At 47.6% G+C, this 23,986-nt stretch overlaps 1 protein-coding gene across 2 annotated transcripts; it reads right to left on the reverse strand.

Moving 5' to 3' along the window:
* Nucleotides 1-369: 369 nt before the first annotated feature.
* On the reverse strand, nt 370-19,007 carry LOC309364133 (transitional endoplasmic reticulum ATPase-like). Of its 2 annotated transcripts, none has more exons than XM_081900894.1 (18): nt 18,989-19,007; nt 15,773-15,884; nt 14,313-14,485; nt 13,532-13,674; nt 12,138-12,268; nt 11,522-11,653; nt 10,458-10,560; nt 9,627-9,760; nt 8,032-8,167; nt 7,588-7,700; nt 6,626-6,790; nt 5,848-5,970; nt 5,474-5,686; nt 4,434-4,612; nt 2,752-2,881; nt 2,362-2,520; nt 2,000-2,151; nt 370-1,154 (listed from the first exon to the last, which is right to left on the reverse strand). In XM_081900894.1, the coding sequence occupies exons 3-18, from the start codon at nt 14,477-14,479 to the stop codon at nt 1,049-1,051; spliced, it is 2,286 nt and encodes a 761-aa protein (XP_081757020.1). In that variant the 5' UTR covers nt 14,480-14,485; nt 15,773-15,884; nt 18,989-19,007; the 3' UTR covers nt 370-1,048. The 2 variants fall into 2 exon arrangements, with proteins under 2 accessions (XP_081757020.1, XP_081757019.1); XM_081900893.1 differs by lacking the exon at nt 18,989-19,007 and adding an exon at nt 18,185-18,364.
* Between the last annotated feature and the right edge of the window lie 4,979 nt (nt 19,008-23,986).

Below are 23,986 nucleotides of genomic sequence, written 5' to 3' on the forward strand. Positions count from 1 at the left end.
CAGCTGGCTCTGTCAGCCCTACTAATCTGGTAGGCAGAGTTCTCCATTTATCTCATAGTGTGTTTACTCTTTTCCCACTCTGTGATTTCTCTGCTCTGCCTGTCCTTGCCTCTTCCTAGAACTACTTGATGACTATGGGGCATGTGTGATTGGGCCTCTGGAAACCTGGCTGAAACATGGCAAATGTGCACAACAGGAGAAGGGAAAGTTTAACGTTTCCCCAGCATAGATGGGAATTAGTAGCAGAATCATAGGTCTCTCTCTGTCTGCCAACATGCCCTGCCTGTTCAATTCTGGAGCTTGCTGCCCCAAGCCATTCCAGCCCCTGCAGATGTGAAGTCTGCACACACAAGACATTACACTTCAGGCTTTTATAAAATTCCTCCCAGTATAAGGGGCATGCACTTTCAGTTTATTAAGACATCCAGAAATCTCTGTCAACTGGTATCACAAACTGGAGTTCATTGGCTTCATGCATAACTGCAGACTTCAAAAGCTGTCTTTGCTGTGGAATATGAAAGGACTAACGGGAGCAGGCTGGGTCAGCTTGCAAAAAGATCCTCCTGTTCCCTGGTTTCTAAAAAAGTGGGAGCCATCAATACATATGCTACAAGGAGCAGGCACCAGCTTGGGACAGTTTGAGATGAGATCAAGGGATAAGTGGGCAGCTTTGCACTCTGTGAGGCATCTGGCTGGTTGGCGGAAACAGAATGCCAGACTAGATGGACCTTTGCCTCTGATCCAGCAGCTGCTTAGGCTTTTGCTGCCCCCTGGCGACTTCCATGGGTATTGCCTTGGACACCCAACAAACGCAAGGGCTGTCGGTGCCATGAGGTTCCTGGTAGTGGCCGAGACAGGCACAAACACTGAAAGAGGCATCTGGACCCCAAATCAGGGACGAGGACTTTGCCTCTGGTAGCTCAGATTCCACATACAAGGATGAGGGTAGGAGTTGGGGCTCAAGCACCAGCCCTGACATTAAAGAGCACAATAACTATGAGAATACAGGGCAAATGATGCCAGCAAAAAGGAGGCATTTCCTGCACAATCAGTTGTAAAGATCATCATCGCCCTCCTCTTGGAAGAGGCTTCCTTGGCCACTGCTGCTTCCACTGTTTCCCTCTCCACTGGTGCTCTGCTTTCCAGATGGAAACCTGTGGAGATAAAGAATGGCCTTGGTTTCATGCAAGAGAAAGTTGGGTTATTCTGTTTTATGAATGTGGGCACTGATCTGGTTGTACTCTACATAAACAAGGTGTTAAAATAATGTGGATGTGATACACATCCCAATGCACGTTAAAAACCCGTCCCATTTAAAGTAATGCAGTATGGAGTGACTGTATCCTCACTCAGGTGCTAATTCTAATGTGCATCTGAATGCACATCTAATTTATACCTGCAATTCAGAGTCTGCAGGTACTGCCTGTGGATCTCCATAGCTGGGTCAGGGCAATGCTGCTTTTGAATGGTCTTTTGTTTATTTTAGGTAGTGTGTGTGTTTAATTCTATTGCACTTATTTTGAACGGTACCCTTTATTTTGTATATGGAATTTAACATCTTAAACTAACTTGAGAGCCCTCACTGGTCATACACCTAATAATAATAATAAAAACTGTTATTTTCAGTTGGTTGGGATGATGGAATGCAACCCTCTGAAATCTTGAGAGTACTGTTATTATTTAATTTATTTAATTTTTTAGTCACTTTATCCTGCCCAAAGCAACTTACAAAAGTTAGCAGAGTGTCAAGTAGAGAGTCAAGCTACATAGTAGAGTCAAGCTGAGGTTCCTGTATCTTGTTTCAAAGAACAAATTTCCCCCTATCCTAGGAAAGGGGAACCTAGGAATGTTGTTGAACTTCAGCCTTCACTAATCCCAGCCATGGGAGTTCTGGTCAAACAACATCTGAGGGGCCAAGTTCCTCACCCAGGCCCTGTCCACTGCACTGAAGTGAAACTCTAGCTTGGGGCAGAGGAAGCAAAAAGTTCTCCAACATTACCTGAAGTTGCCAAAGCCACGGCTTTGCTGTAATGTTTGGGCAAACATCTCATACTTGCGTATGTCATTATCACTGACAGAGCGGCGTGCAAAGCGCATTGCTTCCTCAAAGTGATCGCGTCGGATCTCTGGCACAGGGTCATAATCGTCATCCTATCACAAAAGGGCAGGGGGGAAATGTTGAGCTGCATCCTTACAAGCACCAAAGCCCTGTGAGATCAATGCAATCGAGGAGACTGTGGCCCCACGATGGGGGGTGGCCATAAAGTTCCCAGAATACTATGCAGGGAACAGCAGGGCATGAGGCAATGGAAGGAATCCTGCCTGGCCCTGTTGGGATGTGGGGAAGTCTCACTACCATACCATGGCGGCACATTTATGACGCTGACGCTCCCGTTCTGCCTTGATCTCCATCTCGATGGCCTCACGGATGGCCAGTTTGCAGGCACGCTGGCATATTTCAGTGAGGTCAGCACCTGAGAAGCCATGTGTGATCTTGGCCAAGTAATTCAAATCCACATCCTGTTGGAGAAAGATAACAAGGGCTTACTAGAAAGGTCCTGCCAACACAGAAAAAACATTCCCTGTTTGAAGAAGATAAACATACCTTTCGTGCAATACATCCTCCTCTGTTGGAAGACAGTGGTGGTGGAGGCCAGGATGTGGTCTCAGAATCCTATCCCCATTTCTACTATCTACTTCCCATGCTGTTTCAGCTCCCCTCCCCTGTGTTCAGTCCTGGCTTTCACTGACCTTGGCGATAGGTGACTTTCGCAAGTTGGCTTGGAGAATAGCTATGCGAGACTTGTCATCGGGCAAGGGGATGTAGATGAGCTGATCCAGGCGTCCTGGACGAAGGATGGCTGGGTCAATGATGTCTGGTCTGGAGGCCAAAGAGACAGAGAATATATTCAAGGTATATTGGCTGTTTCACCCTAGATAAGGCACGCCACATCTCAGCTCAGCAACAGCACAGACTGGGGTATCCATTCACAGGTGTCAAGGCAGGGAAAGGGAATATTTTTCACCCAGAGATACACATTCCTTTGGAGCAAAGCAGTCAGGGTCTGCATACCAACAATCACTCTTGTTAAAGGTTTCCTCGCTTAGCTTCCCTGCTGTGGGCTGAAAAAGGAATATGGATTCACTATGGTCAACGGGAATAGAGAGCCATCCCCTTAGAGAACTGTGTTTCTTGATTCCCCCAAGGCAGCGACACATGGCTCTCCTCACTCAAGCTCTTAGTGTCATCGGTAACCAAGCTTAAAGCAAAGAGCAGATTCTATAGTAGTGATGGATAAGAGTTAGCAAGGAAGGAGGTGTAACTTTGCATGAAGGGAAGCTGTGAGGCAGAACATTCTCCTTCCAAAGAACCCTCCTTCCAAAGGCTGCTTCTATGGAGGCATGGAGCTCTAACTTTCAGTGCCTGGCAAATGTACACACTGGTGAGCACATCGCCACATAAAGAATGTAGCATTGCTAGCGTTAGTGAAAAGGGCTGCTGCTGGCCTACTGAAACGTGCCATGATCTGTAAATGAGTGGGGAAATGTTGGGATTCATAAGCTAGGACTATGTAGGCTTTGATCTACTGGGCACTGGTGGGACCCATTCTCCTCACCTAGTGAAGTTGGATGGAACAAGACAAAAGACTCTTGGGGTTTCTACAGGTCTCCATCCTCCGAATTTAAGTTTTCCATGCCTTTCTAACATCCAGTTGATGCCAGGTACACTCTCTGGGGTGTTGAGGGTGAGGTTAAAAGGAGGGTAGGATTAACTCGTGCAGCCTTTGTGGAAGGGTGAATTGACACAAGGGCAGACAAAATACTAAAAATAAACCTGAGCACAAAGGCAGAAAAGCAGAAGAGATAAGGAAAACGATAAGAGGAAGCGATAAGGAAAAAATGTCTGACTTGGGTGAAAACTAAAATGAAGCTTGAGTGAGTAGAGGCTATACAAAACTTCAAGCCACATGTCCCTGCCATCAGCGAATCAAGGAACAACAGTTTAAGTGAATACCTCCCATGCCAACCTGAGAAGAGGGTTCCCTTTCTCAGCATGAAGCAGGGAAATGAATTCCTTAGTGAGGGACAGAGACACTACTTGGAGTGTCATCAGGTGATATAATTGCAGTCCGCATTTGGAAGCCTTGAGATCGCGATCCAGTCAAGAGGTCCCTCCTCACTGCCTTAAGGACTCACCTCTAATGACCTGGTTCTGATTTAACTCTTTTCCAAAAAAAGGCCTCTTTGCATTCCACCCCAATGAGGGTAAAACGGAATAGAATCTGGGGGTCAAGTGGCTGAGTTTGCACTGGGACAAACAGTCTGGTGCTGATCATATGTCAACAGCGCAGCTTTCTTTGAGAGGAGACCCAGCACAGTTCTTATGCATGATTGGCCACCCAACTGTACCCTCCCTTCCCCACCCTCTTTACCTGTTGGTGGCACCTATAATGAAAACTGTCTTCTTGTTGGTCATGCCATCCATCTCTGTGAGGATCTGGTTGATGACACGGTCAGCTGCACCTCCGCCGTCTCCTGCACTGCCACCACGGGACTTGGCGATGGAGTCCAGTTCATCGAAGAAGAGGATGCAGGGAGCAGCCTGCCTGGCCTGGGGGATGCAAGGTACCAGTGTGAGCTGGATGATGGAGAAGAGATGGGACTGGCCAGGGTTGCATCTAGAGCTCAGAGGCTCCGCGTCTACCCTGTGTAGTGTATCCCCAGCAGCGGGTACACCAGCAGCCTGTCCCTATTTATAGGGTGAAGGTGGTGAACTGAGGGCTGGATGGTAGCCACCCACACCTAATGGCAATGAAGAGCTGGAGGCTCTTAGCTCAGTGGTTCCCAAGTAATATGTTAGGAAGGACCTAGTTAACACTGGGTGCTTAGTGGGCAGATCTTCAATAAGAATGCAGCAGAGAAACAGTATTCCACAAAGACTATATAGTAACTATATAGGTATCTGCTTCCTGTGGAAGATTGATAGGCAAATTTTTATTGAACATACCACCAGGGGCCTCCCTTAACAACAACCAAGTCTCTGGAATCAGTGCCCTAATTTCCTCTGCCATTTTTAAAAAGGATAATAAAGTCTGGAGGTTTGCTACAATCTCCTTTGCTTTTGGTTCTTCATACGGGCTACTGGAAAGTAGTTGGAACCTCCAGTTCCTGCCCTCTCGTTACTTATTTGCTTATTCATTCAGCCATAAAATGTATATCCTGCGCTTTGTTACATGGCCTCAGGCCCAGTTGCAACTAAGATACATAAACAATCCAAAAACCTCTTACAGAGCTATAGAATACCACATTTAGAATTCAATATACATCCCCATTCATTTGACAACACTAAAAAATGGCTTGCTGCTGTTTCTCAAGGGAAATGCCTTTATCTGAAGCTGAAAGCTATCCAGTGTCAGAGCCCACCTGATTTCAAGTGAGTATTCATCTGTCCCACCCTGCATCCACTTTGTACCTTGTCAAAAACATCGCGGACGTTGGCCTCACTTTCTCCGAACCACATGGTGAGCAGCTCAGGCCCCTTGATGGAGACAAAATTGGCCTGGCACTCGTTCGCAATGGCCTTGGCCAGGAGGGTCTTGCCACAGCCAGGAGGTCCATAGAAGAGCACACCTCGTGATGGCGTCATTCCAAATTTCAGGAACTTGTCGGGATACTCCACTGGGAACTGTTGAGGGTGAGAGGGCGTGGGGTGTGTTAGGGAACTGGGACTGTTCCCCCTTACTGACCATGTAGTCAGGACACCCTTCTGCTGTACCAGTTTTGAAGCAGCACATTAATGCTTCTCTTTCCTATCTGGGGGCCGAACCACACCATGCTGCTACTGACCTGCACCAGCTCTTGTAGTTCACGCTTGACTTCCTGCAGGCCTCCAATATCTTCCCAGCAGACCTGTGGAACCTCCACTACAGTCTCGCGAAGTGCTGACGGGTTGCTCTGTCCAAGGGCCCACTACAAAGCAGAAGAGAGCATGAAGCATTGAAGTTCTGCGCCTCCCTGGACAGAGGCAGCAGCTTCCTTCCTTGCTTCCCATAGAATTCCCCCAAGAGCAACCCAGGAACACCAGGGCACTTTGGCCAAGTGAGCAAGTATGTGGGCGACCAAAGCCAGTGAGGAGGAGGGAACCAGAGGTGCACGAAGGCAGGAAGGCACAGTGGAAAAGGGAAGGTCTAAGTCACTCTGCATTGTGGAAGACAGGAGAAAAAAAGCCTGCATTTTGAAGTGCCGTCTTCCTTTTCTGGCTTCCCAGCACACCAGCAGTGATGGAGGGAAGTGGGGGAGAGGACAAAGTGGAGAAAGAAGCTTTGCTCTGACCCTCACTCACTCTCTCACACACAAACATACACAAAACCTGCTGCAGCTGAAGAAAGCACAAGAAAGAAGCCCACATTTTCATCGCCGGCTCTTTCCTCCTGTATATCAAGCAGCAGCAGCAACAGTGGGATCAACAGGGAGACTGGGGGTGTAAAGGGAGGGGGGTTAGCAAGGGGGAAGTGGGTTTGGTAGGGCCACTGGGGTTGGCAAACAAAGTGAACAGGGGTAACAGCTATATTATATATATTCAGCTTAAGAGCTCTTGCTATTGGATTGCCAAGAGCTGGCCCACCTGGAAGTCGTCCATAGTGACAGCCATGGAATTGAGGATGTCAGCATCGATCGTGTCGTCCTCCAGGTCAATGACGCTCATCTTCTTGCGGATGGCTTGGAGCGCTGCCTCAGAACACAGAGCTGCCAGGTCAGCACCCACGTGCCCATGCGTTTCGTTGGCCACCTGTAATCACAAACTGTGTGTTGGAGGGGGCTTTCCATGGGGTGTCATTCCCTAGGACAGTTCCTTAAGGGTTCCTGAAGCAGCTTCTAAGGAAAGTGAGCCTCTCCTAATGATGCAAAGAGCCTTTCCTTGTAGCTAGAGGTGTAATCAGCTGTCCCAAACAATAGACTGCTGGCAAACTTGCTCTTTTAGCACTGAACAAATGCCAATCTGCAGAAAACACGTTTGATGTTGAACCTCTTGGTCAGTGTGGGAAGTGGCACCCTTGAAAGGCGTGGCCTGAGGTGAGATGGAGTGTTCCACCTATTGTGTGAGACCTGTGACAGCTCATTAAGACATGTAGCAGAAATCAAGAGATAAGTGTTCCTGCCTAATGCAGCCCTTAGCCCTGCCCATTAGGTCCAGTCGCGGACGACTCTGGGGTTTCGGCGCTCATCTTGCTCTATAGGCTGAGGGAGCTGCCGTTTGTCCACAGACAGCTTCCGGGTCATGTGGCCAGCATGACTAAGCTGCTTCTGGTGAACCAGAGCAGCGCACGGAAACGCTGTTTACCTTCCTGCTGGAGCAGTACCTATTTATCTACTTGCACTTTGATGTGCTTTTGAACTGCTAGGTGGGCAGGAGCTCACCCCATCGCGGGGATTCAAACCGCCGACCTTCTGATCGGCAAGCCCTAGACTCTGTGGTTTAGACCACAGCACCATCCGCGTCCCTCAAGCTCTAAAGAGCCCATGTATCTCTGAGTGTCCCTTGGATCTACCCTGCCTCCCCATAGGCCTCCATTGCCTGCTCCTCACCCTCTCCAGGTCCACATCGTCGGCCAGTTTCATGTTCTTGGTGTGTATCTGCAGGATTTCCAGCCTTCCCACGGAATCTGGGATCCCAATGTCAATTTCTCGGTCAAAGCGCCCTGCAGAGGGTAAAGGAGCAATGAGCCCAGAACTACCAAAAATGACACTCCTTCATCCTCATAACTATCATATCTTGCAGATGAGGGAACAATGAATGAGAAGTGGGTCTAAGTAGTTAGGATGTGTCCCTGGAGATGGGTTGGCGTCTGGGAAGGTTAAGGCCCCCATGGATTAAACAAGAGAGCTCTTGTTACAGCCAGCATCTTTAGGAGCAACTTGTGACAATGGGATTCTGGTATTTTCCTCAATGGATTTAAGGCTCACAACCAAGGGAGGAGAAGGAGGAGAGTCCCTAGGGCAGATGGATGAGAATGCAGGACAATCTCCTACCAAACCGGCGCAGTGCAGGATCGATGCTGTTGGGCCGATTTGTAGCTGCCATGACTATCACATGTGAGCGCTGCTTCAGGCCATCCATGAGTGTGAGCAGCTGGGACACAATGCGGCGTTCCACTTCTCCATGTGTCTGAAATGGGAGCCCAAAGTTGAAAGAAACGCTGGAACAACAACTGGCTCTCATACCTTAGCTTAGAAGTCAAACAAATCCATCCTAGGACTAAAATTTTGGACACGGCTACCCCTAGTGGTGGTAGATGTGCACAAGAGCAAACTTGGGAGATACAGTGGAACCTTGACTTACATACACCTCATCTCGTGGAAGTTCCAAGTTGCGTCTGTGGCAAACCCGGAAGTAAACACCAGGTTTGCCACGATTAGCGCATGCGCGGAAGCGGCTTCTGCCATCTGTGCATGCACAGAAATGCGCTACCGCCGAATGCGCATGCGCACAAGAAGCCTCTTCTAGCGTACTGTTTTGACCAGCGGATGGACCTACGGAACGGATTATGTCCGTAAGTAGAGGTTCCACTGTACAGCAATGTATGGCTGCCTTCAAATGATCAGGATTTTGTGGAAAGGTTCAAGACCTCACAGGAATTTCAAGTTTGCGCAGTTAGAGTGGATTAGAGCAGTTTAATGCCCTAGCCCAACAAAATCCACTTTATTTTTTAAAAGGGCTTTTTGCAGTTTGGAAAGTAACATGCATTGAAAAGTATGGGATGAATGATTCAAGTGAAGACATGTAAACACCCCATAAGCAAACATCTGGAGGAGGAGCCCAAGGTGAGCACCATAACAAGGCAAAAGATTGAGGTGCATCCTTTGCAGCATCGCCTCTCTTGTACTTGGATCCATAGGACAGGATTTTGCAGCATTCTGAGAAGCAAGAGGAAGGGGGAAGGTATTTGGCAGCACCTTTTCCTCCACCAGCAGTATAATGCCAAGAAAGGATTACTGTATTCTACATTACACAAACTTACCGCCAAGCTGAAGATAACTGTGATGGGAATGGAACTGGGCTCTCTCAGCATGGCTCCTGCTAGTGTCAGGCTGGGAGAGAGTCACTGTTCCTGGTACTGTACAAAACTTAATGATTTCTTTTCCATCACAGCATTAAGCACATCCAGGACTGGGTTTATTCCATTCTGCCATCTCCTCTCTCATTTCATGCTGAACAGCTTTACAGAATGTGCCAGTGCTATCAACAGCCCCAAAGAATATCTCACACCAGCATTTCCCAAGTAATACAACTGGGGAAAGACCAGCATACCTCTGGCTAAATTCAGCCTGCCTCCCTCTCTCTCTCTCTCTCTCTCTCTCTCTCTCTCTCTCTCTCTCTCTCTCCGCATGTGTGTGTGTGTTGAGGGAAAACACACAGGCTTCGTTTAAACTAATATATCACCTAATGGTGAGATATAGTTGCTTTTGACATTTCTGGAGGCAGTTTATTGCATTGAGAGTACCTTCCCAACACATCTGAGATGGGAGCAGCCAATCATAGAAGGATCTCAGTTTGAACAGGCAGCTGTCTTTGGGCAAAGTAGGATAACTTCACTATAACTGCTCCCAGTAATGCCATCTCTCACCTTCTCCCTCTTAGGGGCAATGGCATCCAGCTCATCAATAAAGATAATGGCTGGAGCATTCTTCTCTGCCTCTTCAAAGGCTTTGCGCAAGTTGCTCTCCGATTCCCCAGCCAGTTTGCTCATGATCTCTGGGCCTGTAGAAGAACAGAAGACAATACTTAAGTCTTAGATTATAAAACAGCCTCTTCTATACTTCTATACTTAGCTATAGAGGACAGTTGGAGAATAAAATGGCATGGCATCAAAAATACTATTGCCAGTTCTGCTGTGCCTGCTTTGGTCACAGCCCAGAGTTTATACATCTCCTGTAACACTGGCTTCACTTTAATCATAGTAAGGTAAAGGTAAAGGTACCCCTGCCCGTACGGGCCAGTCTTGACAGACTCTGGGGTTGTGCGCCCATCTCACTTAAGAGGCCAGGGGCCAGCGCTGTCCGGAGACACTTCCGGGTCACGTGGCCAGCGTGACATCGCTGCTCTGGCGAGCCAGAGCCGCACACGGAAACGCCATTTACCTTCCCGCTGGTAAGCGGTCCCTATTTATCTACTTGCACCCGGAGGTGCTTTCGAACTGCTAGGTTGGCAGGCGCTGGGACCGAGCAGCAGGAGCGCACCCCGCCGCAGGGATTCGAACCGCCGACCTTTCGATCGGCAAGTCCTAGGCGCTGAGGCTTTAACCCACAGCGCCACCTGCGTCCCTAAAAAAACTTCTATTTCTGGGTGGCAAGAAGGATTAGAGTGGTTGTCCTCAATGGATGAAGAATGGATGGATAGATTTCGCTAAGATCCCCCCCACAACTTCCCTCCCTCCATTTCACAAAGTATTTCTCACCATTGATAAGGAAGAAGAAGGCTCCAGTTTCATTTGCAACAGCACGGGCAACAAGTGTTTTCCCAGTGCCAGGGGGACCATAGAGAAGAATCCCTCGTGGAGGCTAGGGAAAGAAAGGAGGGAAGGCAGAGGAGTCCTATAAGGAGAGTCTGTGCAAAATAATCAGGTCCTCTAACAGTGACAGAGGAAGAGCTGGCCCACCCATGAGGCGGGGTGAAGCAGTCGCCTCAGGCAACGGAAGAGGTGAGGGTGGTACCTTGCCACACTGCTCCCACCACAAGCCATGTAAAGGAGGCTTCTGCGGCAGGAGAGCGGCAGTGTGTTGCTTGCTGGTCTTCCCTGCCCCTAGGGGCGGAAACAGACCAGCAGCAAAGCCTTGTGGAACGTCCCTGCTTGCCAAGAGTCTCGTCGAGAGGGAGGCGTTCCAGTGGACAGTGTTGCACCCCAGCTAAGACCTTGCAGAGTTTGCACGCCCCCCCTGCCCCCGTGCCTGGTAGTGAGGCTTCACAAGGGCTTTTCCTTGAAGGGAAGCCCTTGCAGAGCCTCATGAGCCACCCCCCCCCCAATGGTGCCAAAATGTCTCAGGCCATCCCTGGTGAGAGGTCAATGGGCCAGAAAAGATGTTATGGCCAATGAAGCCAAGACAGCCTATGATGTGGGAGACAGGAAAAGGGTTCTTGCTTATTTTAGGAGTGGAAGTATGAATGACACAGAAAATTCTGCTTAGAGAGAAAGGTTGTGGGAACAAAGCAGAAGGAATACTCGTCCGCGTTTTTGAATGTCTGATGTAGAATTTTTCAATTTCGTTGTTCTGTGTGGGACAGTGACAATAAAGATTACCGTATCAATTATTGTATCGCAACCTATGAAAGAATTTTGCAACACAGGGATAGCTAGTATGGTGTTGTGAACCCACCAGTCCCAGCCAGCATGGAAGTTGAAGTCTCCAGTTCCTAGAGGGCACAACATCGGCTTCCCCTGTTGTAATATGTTTCATGAACAACAGTGAAGAATGGTCCTCTGGAAGCTATTACACCCTGGCCTTCCCACTTCCCCTGCCGTACCTTCACACCAATAGCTTTGAAAAGCGCTGGGTGTCTCAGGGGCAGCTCCACCATCTCCTTGATCTGAGCCAGCTGTTTACGGCAGCCCCCAATGTCATCGTAGCCGACATCATTGAGGTTTTCCTCTTCGTCCTGACAGAGCGGAGGGGTGAGCAGGAAAGTATCTCAACAACAGAGCACCCTGTCCCACAAAGCTTACATGACATAGTTAACATGCTGAGTAAACTGAGGAGGCAGGATTCGTGCCTTAACTCTTCTGTGGGCCCTGCCAGATGTTGCTGGACTACAAACTCTCGTCACCCTTAACCACTGGCCATGCAGGAGGTAGCAGTCCAGCAACATTGAGAGGTCAGAAAGCTTCCCTTACGCCTCTCTTCAATTTTGTTGAGGTGCATCTTCCACAGAATTATTTTCTAAAAAATAAAATTTTACTGGGGACCACATTTATTTGCATGTACCAAACAAACTGGACAGTGCTAATTTTGTACAGCAGATCCCACCCTCAAAATCCTGTGCCTCTACACTATCCAGATGGCTTGAATGGCTCCTACTAATAATCGCCCAACCATAATTCAGCTGTCTGCTTTCCCATCCCTGAAGTGCATCTCTTACACACCTCTCGCTTGATGGGCTCCCCCTCGCAGTGGATGATGGTGTCAGGAGCAACGATGCAGTGGGGGCTGGGGTCAACCTCAACCACCTTGAACTCCACAGCCCTCATCCCGCCTCGCACAAGGAAAATGTCACCTGGGAAGACAAGAGGAAGCACCCCGCTAGCTCTAAAGGTTTCGAATTTGGTATGCTAACCTGAGGACCCACAATAAAGGCTGGGATGTGACAGTTCTGGGGCAAAATAGGAAAAGGCAACACCTGCAAGTAAATAAGAGAACTGGGAATATGAATCCCAGTGGGGTTGCCAAACCCAGCCCCAAACTGTGCTCAGACTGAGAAAACAATCTCCTTGCTTAGAAGCAGAACCAGTGCCAAGTTAGAGAGAGCCCTTGGCATGGTGCCCTCCAGAAGCTCCTCTCCCCAGCACCTCCCTGTCAGCCCTCCCCAAAGTTTTCCAGGGGCAGAAGGGATGGGCAGTGGCACTAGTCCAGCTGGCCAGGTCTCCCTCAGCTCAGTGCTGTAAAGATAAGCTTTGGGTGAGGCAGCTGCAGCAGCCACCATCTTTATTATCTCTAATGCCTCTAGGCTCCACTCCTGAAGTGGCACATGCCAAGGGTGGGGCCCAGATGTGTAGAGGAGGTGAGTTTGGTGCAGCAGCTAAACTCCTAGACTAGGACCTGGGAGACTGGGGTTCAAATCCCCACTCAGCCACAAAGCTAACTGGGAGATGTTGGGCCACTCACTCTCTCTCAGCCTAGCCTACCCTATAGGGTTGTTTTGAGGACAAAATGAGGAGGGAGAAAGCCATGGGTGCCACCTAGAGCTGCATGGAGGAAAAGTGGGATATAAGGGTAGTAATAAATAAAACACAAATCACCAAGGTAGCAGTGGCTTCAGCTACTTAGCCCAGCGCTTTATCTCACAGCAATACAGTGGTACCTTGGGTTAAGAACTTAATTCGTTCCTGAGGTCTGTTCTTAACCTGAAACTATTCTTAATCTGAAGCACCACTTTAGCTAATGGGGCCTCCCACTGCCACTGCGCAGCCGCTGAACAATTTCTGTTCTCATCCTGAAGCAAAGTTCTTAACCTGAGGTAATATTTCTGGGTTAGCAGAGTCTGTAACCTGAAGCGTATGTAACCTGAAGCGTATGTAACCCGAGGTACCACTGTAATGAAATTGTGGGAGAGAGCAAGAGCACAAAGAGAGGTCAGCATCAGCTGTGGTGGGGTCTCTGGGGCCCATGGAACCTGGCATTTACCCCACCATGCTAGGTGCTGATGCTGTCTTCACTGTGGCCCCCTTCACCTCCAGGTCGAAGGCCCCTCTCTCCAGCACTGCCTCCCTCCCATTTAGTCTTGTTCCTTATGGCAGGCCTAGTGCTGCCCCCTCCTCACCTTTGTGCACAGGTCGATAGGCCTCGAGGAAATAGGGTTTGAGGTAAACTTCAAAGAGGTTCCCAGTCAAGCCTGCAATGGTGTCGTCAATGGGCAGGACGTGGATCCGCTTTCCGTACTTCACATCCGGACAAGCCTGCACACTAGACAAGGGAAGGCTCAGCTAGCTTCCGTAATGTAGCAGAGCGTGCGCACACACATACTCTTCAGGAACAAACTGAATCTACCGGGTATGCAACATACAGGGTGTGCAACACAGCAGCCGTTCCCAAGCTCTAGCATTGTCCCCAATTTTAATAGATTCCAATTTAACAGATTCCATGCTGGAAAACTTCAAATAAGTACAGTGGTACCTCGGGTTAAGTACTTAATTCGTTCCAGAGGTCCGTTCTTAACCTGAAACTGTTCTTAACCTGAAGCACCACTTTAGTTAATGGGGCCTCCTGCTGCTGCTGTGCCGCTGGAGCACGATTTCTGTTCTCATCCTGAAGCAAAGTTCTTAACCTGAAGCACTATTTCTGGGTTAGAGGAGTATGTAACCTGAAGCATATGTAACCCAAGGTACCACTGTATACATATAGATGAATGTGCACATGCAAATTACCAATAACAAGGGCTGTTTCCCTCCAAAAGCTTAAAATAGCCCCACTATGAGCCTTTGCTGACTGTGTGGCACAGTTTGCCATCTGATGCTCCCTACAGCAGCACACCTCTCCAGAGATACCCTAGCACACTCACAGCACAAGTCCCTTGCCACTAGTTCCATTCAGACAGGCCTCACCTGACCACATCTCCAAGGCGCACACGGAGGTTGTTGCGGGTGACGCGGTTCATGCGGATCTTCTCGTTCTGGCAGGAGTCATCCGTGAGGACGATGCAGACCGTCTCCCGCCGCTTCTTCCCCTTCAGCAGCACCGTGTCTCCCCGGAACAAGTGCAGCTCTTCCATCTTGGCCTGCGATGAACCAAGAACAGGACTGAGGCAAGGTCACTTTCCACTAGATGACATGCAGCTGTGTGTGTTTTCATGATGGGGTTCTTGCGAGGTCAAATGTGGCACATCTGTTTGTGCAGGTGAGATGCCTGTGGTGTATTTGCAATGTGTGTTTTGTAAGGCAGTGTGAGAACGGAAATTGTATACTTTTGCATATCCATTGTTTGTGTTATTGCCTGTCTTTCTGGAGAAAATCAAATCTATGGGTTTTTTTTTAGTATTTATTTATTTATACATACCCTGCCCATCTGGCTGGGTTTCCCCAGCCACTTGGGGCAGCTCCCAACAGATTAAAAAATAGAATAAAACATCAAACAGAATAAAACATCGTTTAGGTACCTCTGTTGCATATTGGCAAATCTAAGATATGTTTGAATTCAAATCATGTGCTCACATCAGCCTTGGCAAAATTCTGCGCACATGGGTTGCTTATGTATATTTCTCAACCGTCTCTGTGTGCTCTTTATGTTAATATTCAAATCACATCATGTTTGTGACACAAAGTGTATGCGTGCAGTTCTCAGCTATAGATTAGGAAAGGCAGATGAGCAATCATTTTTGAGTCTAATGGACATAAGCAATATTTCTTTAACTTATAGGTTAAAATCAGTTAACCCAACCAAATAATTAACAGTTGTAACAAAAAATAAATACACACACATGACCCAGCCCCAAACTACTGCTGGTTATTTGGCATTTTATATCTTGCCCTTCTTCCCAAAGAGTTAGACAAACACAGAGTGGCTTGACATGTTTAGAAGTTTCCCCATAAATTTAGTTTGTGAGCTAAAAAGAAAGGGGAGGGATGGCCCAACACAGACTAGTGCACTCATTGCCTTCCAAGAGCCATGGGACACGGGGGAGGGAGGTGAATGTGGCAGGGGCTGGATGATTGACCTGCTCGAGCCCCTAACAGCTAAGATGATATTCAAGAAAGGATTATGATCAGGGGGTGTGCACCATGAGGCATGCACCCCTTGATCCCAACCTCCTCCTCTTGATTCCACTTCCCCTCCCCACCACTATATGGTAGAACTATCTTCCTCTCCATGCTGTACTGCACTGGGTTCTTGGTGTTCAGTGAGATGGGGCCATTATATTCACTGGGTGCAAGATTTGAGAAAATAGACTGGCCAGACTAGCTAAGGAGCAGAGGGCAATGGTCTAGAATGAAGCAGCAGTGACGACGGCTAATGTGGGGCAAAGGACACTATGGGCAGGAAAGGTGAGCTGTAGATTTTTAGTTACCTGAGACAGGCTCACAATGCTGTTGTCTTCATTGGCCGCTTCATCTACAATGAGGCGGTTGGGACGATGTTTCTGGCGCAGGATGGCTGTGGAATAATCCTCTCCTTTGGGGCTACAGGACAGAACATCAAAGAGGTCTCTCAGGTGTGTGGATGCTCACAAAGAGATAAGTTTCAGAGAAGAGACGACTACAATGCGTAGGGGTTTCATCATAGATATTGCAGGAAGGTACAGTAATGTTACTTTACACCAGCCTTTGGTGCAATCCATGTTTTGAGATGTAGCTCCCATTAGTCCCTGTTGAGTTGATAGGAGTTGTAATCCAAAACATGTGCAGGGCACCAGGTTCAGGAATGCAGCTCCACATCCACTGAGAATCATGGCCATTTGCAGGTTTCCATTTCTACCAGAAACCCAGGCTGTGTGCTACTAGCTTTTTTTTCATGCAACAGGGTTGCAGTTCTCCCTCTCTCCTGATAAGTCATCAGTCAGAGTGACCAAGGTTGTTTTCACCCTGAAAACCAGGCCTTTAGTCAGACTCAAATGGATCTAGAAGTTGTTGGGACTTCAAATGCCATCAACCCCAAGCAGTATGGCCAATAATCAGGGATGGTGGGAGATGTAGTTGCACAACAGCTGGAGATGTTCCCCATCCCTCTTTTAAAATGAAATGGGAACTAGTGGAAGAAGGTGTGCTCTTTCAAGTCACGAGTCACAGCAAACTTTAAAGGCCTGGTCTTGGATACATTCCAGATGGGATTATTAAAATAAATACAAAAAACATCAAAACAATATTATTTTAAGAGCATTTATTGTGGATACTTTTTATATCTCATAATAATAAATATATAGTTGTTCCTGAAGAATAACAATTGGCAATTATTTTACAATAAATAAAGGTACCCTGAAATTGTTGGGGAAGAAAACCGAGCTTCCGTCCCTAAATGACATCCTTGTTGCTGATATTGTAGGCATGACACAAGACGAAACACTTATTTATTGCACTGGAAGCTGTATTTGGATAGGCAGCCTGAAGGCTGGAGAAATTAGCTATCTGGAGGAAAGACATCTGAATCCTTTGCAACAAATGAGTACTTTAATAAACTTTTTGCACATTTTTGTTGGATGTTTCTTTTGTTTTTAGGGGGGGTAACTTCCTTCAATCACACTACAATTCCTGCAAGTTGCCTACTCAGAAACATGCCCCATCAAATTCAGTGGAACTTACTCCTAGATAAGCATGTACAGGACAACAGCCTTCATCAACTTGCACCATTGTCCTCTAGTAGACACAACATTTCCGTGGCAAATTTGGGGTAGTGCGGGTGGTACAGCAGTTACTGAGTCTGATGCAGCAAAACCAACCCGAATCTTGTGTCCTCTATTTATTGCACCACGAGAATCTAGAAAAAATCCTCTCAGAGATGCATCTGACAAAGTGAGCTCTCTCGCCCCCAAAAAGCTCATGCCACAATAAACATTGTGGCCTCTATAGGCTTGCCATACGTCAAGAAAATTCCTGACTTGTCCTGGTTTTCGGGTGTAAAAATGGTGTGAGGGGGAATTTTGGCAATATGTCTGGGGAAACCCGGTTGTATAGCAACGCAACGGAAAAAGCAGCGGAAACTGCTGCAAAAGCTTTTTTAAAAAATCACTATTTTGGGGAGAGGTTTTTGGAGTCTTCCGAATGACAGCTCAACAACATATCTGCTGGTGTCAGGAATTGTACTTTTTGAACTATGGCAACCCTAGGCCTTGAAAGGTGCCACCAGACTCTTTGTTGCATTCTGTTGGCACAGCTGATGCTGAGCGACAGAGCAGAAACGCAAATACCTAGGCAGGGCCAGGAAGGGAGAGGGGAGGGGAGGGGGCCATGTTTTCCCCTCCAGCCTCGCGTCGCGGTCGGATTCCACAACCTATAAATACCCTAGCAACCCTCCCCTCCCCGTCCAGCCATGCCCATGTGGTGCGATCATTGTCGGATATAAACATCAGCTGCCCCCTAGTCCGGCTTCCCAAAACAACCAACTTGGGAAATACGAGAAGAGCGAAGGGCCCGCTCCTGCCAGGCTTCGGGGACGGAGGGAGGGGACCCCGCTATTCACACGACACGAGAGTAGCGAGAGACAGGCATTAGCAACACCAAAACAAACACGCCCAAGGCCTTCAGCACCTGCTCAAGCGAGGGAGCGAGCTCCGAACTTGGGGGGAAGTTTCCTCCAAGTGCGAGGCCCAAGGAGAGGCTTCTCCCGCCTGCCTCCCCCCGAGCCCTGCCCCGCTCGGGCCAGAGGTGGGAGCCTCCCCCCCGGCTGCGGCGAGTTGGGAGGAGTGCCCAGCCCGAGCCGCCCCTTCGCCGCGCGCCGTCCTCTCGGGGGAGGCGAAGTTGGGTCCTGCCGCGCGAGGCGAACTTACTCCCCTCCGGAGGCGGGCATGCTGGCTGCTCTGCAGGCCCTTCGTGGGGCTTCCCCCGGCCTGGCGTGCCGCTCGCGTCCTCCGCTGCAAGGCCTCGGCTGCTTCGCGTCCCCCGGCTCCCCCGCGGCCACTGCCCGAGTGCCCTGCTTCCCTCTCCGCCTGCCTCGCTCGCGACACTTGGAAAGCCGCCCAGCTCTGCCCCCCGCCCCGCTTGCCGCCTGCCTGCCTGCCCGTCTGCCTGGCCCGCCCTCTCTCCCCGCACGGCCCTGCCAGGAGTTTCCCAAGCGAAGGAGGCTGCTGCCCGCCTCCCCGCCGGGGCCTCCGCGGAGATAAACAGCCAGGCGTTGTTGTTGTTGTTTTGGCGAACGAGGGCAGCTGACACGCTCGTGTGGCTCCACACAACCGGAGTCGTTAGTGGAGGGGTCCCCTCCCTCCCTCGTGTCTGCGGCTCGCTCGTTCTTGCTTAATGGATAACAGAAGCAGGGGTGCCAATTGGAATAATTATTTTTGGGGGGCAGGTAAGCCCCGCCCTGCGTAATCGACCACACGCACTCTATTTGAATGGCAATGCCTATTAACTTTGGGGGGGCTCAGATATTTTAGGGGGGGCGAAGGGACCTCAGCCCCTAGGAGTTGGCTGCTATGAACAGAAGGAAGGGTGAGAATTGATTCCAGACACGCATCTCTCAACCGGTTGTCTGCAGAGAGAGAGAGAGACCAATTAATTTTAGGTCCCTAAACTTGCAAGTAATGCCGGATAAACCCCCAATCCTCCTGCATTTGCCGTTTTCTCTGTTCCCTCACCAGGGCTGCTTTTGACTTGACCGCTATGAATTTTTTGACAGGCGAGATGTTCGTGCATGATGCAGCACAGGAAACCAGGAAGAGAGGCCACCCTCCTTCCCATTCCCAGCAGCAGTTTAGCGTAATTCGATCATGTTGTCGTTAGAACGGAGCCTTGTTTTGCGCCCACTCTTTACGAACCCTGCAGGTGGCGCTATGCTCTGTATAAACACGGCTGCTTGTCTTGCTCCGCCCCGAAGGCTTGCGCTTTGGCGGCCTTATGCTTCCCTTATATTTGCGAGGTGTGTGTTGCTTCGCTTTAATATTGGACCTCTCTTTCTCTAGAATTTAGTAAGCGCGTCGGATGAAAGCCTATATCCCGTAATAACAAACTGTGAGGGATACCTATTTTGCTCTGGCTCTTAGCACGGGCGATGGCCAAGCGGGGGCAGAGGGGCAGCTGCCTTCTCCAGATCAAGTAAAACAATAGAAATACTTAACTGACAGTCGGTCCTGCCTCCCTAACAAAAATCCTGGCTACGCCCATAGCTCTTAGCAGCATATACTGTGAAAACCTAAGATACCTCCGTGTATTTTAACAGTTTGCTGTGCAAATTCGACCCATAATATATAGGTAAAAAGAAAGAAAGCTTCATCTCTATTGGCTCAGTCTTGGTCAAGAGAACTTCCAGCCTATGTAAAGTTTTTTAATGCTTCCGGTTTGGACTTTGAGCATCCAGGTGTAGGAGTTCCAGACCTACCAGTCAGCCACGCGAGCTAATGTTATGGTTATGAATTATTCAGAAATAAGACCCCTTTTATGTCTTGTTTGGGAATAGATTTCAGAAAGCAGAAATCGCACAGAACCCTCCTGTCCTGTGCCATAGAATCCTCATGCTTCGTGGGATCAACTCTGATTCTGTTGGGTTACTATCTCTACCAAAAACAACAAATTCTTGTGGCACCTTGAAAACTAACAGATTTATTGTGGCATAAGTTTTCGTAGATTACAGTTCACATAATCAGGTGCACTCAGTGTTGCTCTTAGTTGCAGAGACTGTTGGTGTGGGTTGTAAACAGTGGGGTCAGAAGGAAATGAAATGTGAAAAGTAGAGATGGTGTTAATTACCTTATTAACAGTTGTGTTGCTAACAGAAGCTCTGGCATTGGTAAATCAATTAGCATATATTGTGTGATAAAAATCCACTGTGTCCATTCTATCCACAAGTGATAGCACCAAACTTATTGATGAAGCATAATTTATCTGTTTCATGTAGCATTCTCCCTTTGAAGTTCCAATACAGTGGTACCTCGGGTTACATAGGCTTCAGGTTACATACGCTTCAGGTTACAGACTCCGCTAACCCAGAAATAGTACCTCGGGTTAAGAACTTTGCTTCAGGATGAGAACAGAAATTGTGCTCTGGCAGTGCGGCAGCAGCAGGAGGTCCCAATAGTTAAAGTGGTGCTTCAGGTTAAGAACAGTTTCAGGTTAAGAACGGACCTCCGCAACGAATTAAGTACTTAACCCGAGGTACCACCTTAAGGTCGGTTATGGAGTGTCCCAGGAAACTGAAATGCTCTCTGCTGATTTTCCCAATATTGCCAGTTCTGATGCCAGGATTTCTGTTCATTCATTCTGCTTAGTTTCCAGTGATGTTTTTAATAGCAGCCTTTTTTGTGGTTCAGTAATGATCTTTTCTCTCCCGCCTACCCTTCCTCCCTCTTCTCCTGTGGGGCCAGCCAAAGGTTTGCTGACATTATGTTATCATCTTGTGGTTTGATAACTGATTCCTTCTGCTTACTCTCTGCCATATGCCCAGGATGCCTGCTTGGGGAGGAGGCAGGGGAATGCATCTGGGCACTTGGCACTGAGCACAGCCAGATGGAATCCCACCAAAGAAGCTGTGCTTCAGCCAAGCCAGCAAAGGCTGCTGAAGATCCTTGTAGCTCGCAGAAACAAGCTGCAGAAGCCCAGGATGAAAATCGGCACAGGTGAACTGGGAACTCGCTACCTTGGAATGGTGTGGCTTCAGGAAGTAATATGCCATCTGAAATGTTTCTAAAGTGTGCCAATTTGGGGGAAATGACTTTGCTTTCTCTTATGGTCTACTGTAGTACTATTCGCTGGCAAACGGGATAGTGAGTACTATTCTAACACGGGGCTGCTGCTTGTAGTAAGTGTTTTGTCTGTGCACGTTACAAGCATGAGTTGTTTTATAATTATACAGTGTTGTAAAATACATGTACCATGGCTGCAAGACATTGGTCTCTTATAATGTGTGAAGCAGAGCACATGGTAGCTGCTGAAACTAGGAAGTGCTTTGGTACCAGGCAGTGTTGCAGAAAGCACAGTATATAGCAGTCCCCTTTTGACAGTGCAGCTACATAAGATGCTATATACTTGTTTGTCAGCTGACATCAACAGCCTAGATTGGTTTTCTTTCCACCCAGTACTCAAGGCCAGATTAAGGTGGTTGAGGACCCCTGGTACAGTTCCCAAAATTGGAACCACCTTCCCCTCAAAAGGATCAAATAAGATACCACTAAATAAAGCAATCTGTTATGGCATGAGAAAGGTTTTGAGCATGTGTCGTTTTATGACTCTTGTTTGCAAAATAAAATAAAAAATTGCCAGCTTTGATAGATAATAAAATAATAAATAAATACGTTCTGAGCATGTGCAGTTTCACATTATAAACTTGCTTAATTCATCCTTGCTTTTGCTCAGTTTCTACCTTGTGCCAGTCACCAACTCTCAGCCTAAACTAGCTCACATATCTGTTCAGAGGCTATAGGAGGCAGTACTGTATACAATAGCTGCCAAAGGGGATTAAGTGCTTGTATCATAGGCATAAAAGTGTGGTTCCTTTAACCAGAATAAAGCATCTTTGTACTATAAAGGACCATGTTTTTCTGCATTTCCCCAGCAAATTAGCACAGCTCCAAGGCTTCCACCAATCTTCATTTGACCTGATTATTGCGTGTTTTAGATGCATAAATTCCACTTAAGTTCCATTGAGTCTACTCCCAGTTTAGTGTGCATAAGTGATTGATTCCTAAGAGGAGTTATCTTAGGCCTGTAGCCTAAGATAACAAAGTAATATTTCATTTTACAAGTGATTTCAAAAAAACCAACCCCATTTAATAGGTAAAATAGTAAGGAAAAGCATACCATCATTATTTTTCCTAACTGAGCAGTGAAAAAAATAAAAACTGCTCTCCCTTTCCAATGTTATGCCCCAGTGACAAAACTACTAAGACAGCCAACAGCCTTTTAAAATGTTATAGAATAATCCTATATCCACTTAGCTGAAAGTAAGTCACGTTTATTGTGTAGTAGTATTTGCAGAAATTAACTTCTAGAGAGAACTTGATAGCGGATCAACTCATCTTAGGAAAGACGCATCCTGGTTGCTAGGAATTATTGTTAATAATAATAATAATAATAAAAATTTCTGTGCTGCCCTTCTGAGGATCACAGGGCATTTTACAAAAATATACCACAGAAACAAACAATAGCCCTCCCCAATTTAAAAGGCCATAGGTTTGTTTAATTAGCCATCGGCTAGGGAGAAGAGGAATGTTTTTGACTGGTACCTAAGGATATGTAATGAAGGTGCCAGGCGAGCCTCCCTTGGGGAGAGCATTCCACAAACAGGGAACCACCATAGAAAAGGCCTGTTCTCATGCTACTGCCCTCTGGACTTCTTGCAGAAGAGGCACACAAAGAAGAGCCTCTGTTGATGATGGCAGGATTCAGGTCAGTTCATATGGGGAGAAGCAGTTCTTGAGGTTTAGCAGTCCTGAGCCTATAGTCTTAGGCTATAGTTACTTTGGGGCTAGAACTGGCAAGCTGTAGTTTGAGCTTAGCCCCCCAATAGGATTTCAGCACCAAACGAGGGTAGTTTGCAGTATTAGCTTGGAAGGCAAGTGCAAGCCAGTTTTCTGCTTCAGCTGTAATGACAAACTGAGGTTTGAACTAAAAAAGTAGTAACTAATTGAAATGGAGCAGTCAAAGGGAGGAGGCAGTACACGAGCCCAAGACTTGCTCACAATCTGAACTCAGTGTTTCTGAGGGATAAATTCCAATTTCTGGTAACTGAAGTTGTGAAGAAGTTGAGGACTACTTGAATCTAATCCATTCTAACTATTATTACTTTTAAAAAATTCATATTGTAACAGAAGAAATTGACTTGGGAAATGCTCACACCACATTTCAAGACCATAGCAGTAGGATGTGGCCATTAGGGGGCGCTACCACACAAAGAGATGCTGGGAACAATCTCCTTGGCTGTTTTCCAAGGGTTATTAGCCTCTGCCCCAATGAGCCTCCTTAAGGACTCCTTCCCATATTGGTACATTTGGATCTCAGTATAAGCCATTGTTACTAACCTACTATGAATGTGTTGATGGCACCTACTTTGCTGTTCTCTGCTAGCATATTGAAGAAAGAAGCCATGCTCCCTGGCTTAATATTAGTTCATTCAAACTGGGAACCACGGTTTGTTTGAACCAAAACTAGTAAGCCAATAACAAGCCTTTGCTACAGATTATTTGGACCAGGGTTTGTAATCCTTGTGTCTTTTGCTAGTAGGAAAGGAGACCCCGATGAGTACGATATCATATTAACATGTTCCATGTTTTCAAAAGGACCCAGATTGGCTAAAAGGAATCATAAGGGGTCCTTCTATGGATCAGAAATTGCTTAAGTAGCAGCAAGCAGAGAGCAGGAATAAATGGATAGTTCTCAGAAGGGAGAGATGTCAATAGTTAAGTCCCCCAATGATTTGTTTGGGACTTGTGCTTTTTAACTTGTTCCTAAAATATGTAGAGCTAGAGGTGAGCATTGCGGTGAAGGGATGCAGGGTTATGATTGAACCTACCAGAAGGGAAGGTGCTGTGATTCTTCCCTGTACCGTCAATAGGTCTGAATAGATGGGGTGATTTTATTACAGAATGGAAAAGATAGTTGGCATGCTCAGAAACTGAAACGAAGAGCTTTCTTCTACCAACCCC

Source organism: Podarcis melisellensis, assembly GCF_964234715.1.
Source record: "Podarcis melisellensis genome assembly, chromosome: 2".
In the NCBI taxonomy this organism is placed as follows: domain Eukaryota; kingdom Metazoa; phylum Chordata; class Lepidosauria; order Squamata; family Lacertidae; genus Podarcis; species Podarcis melisellensis.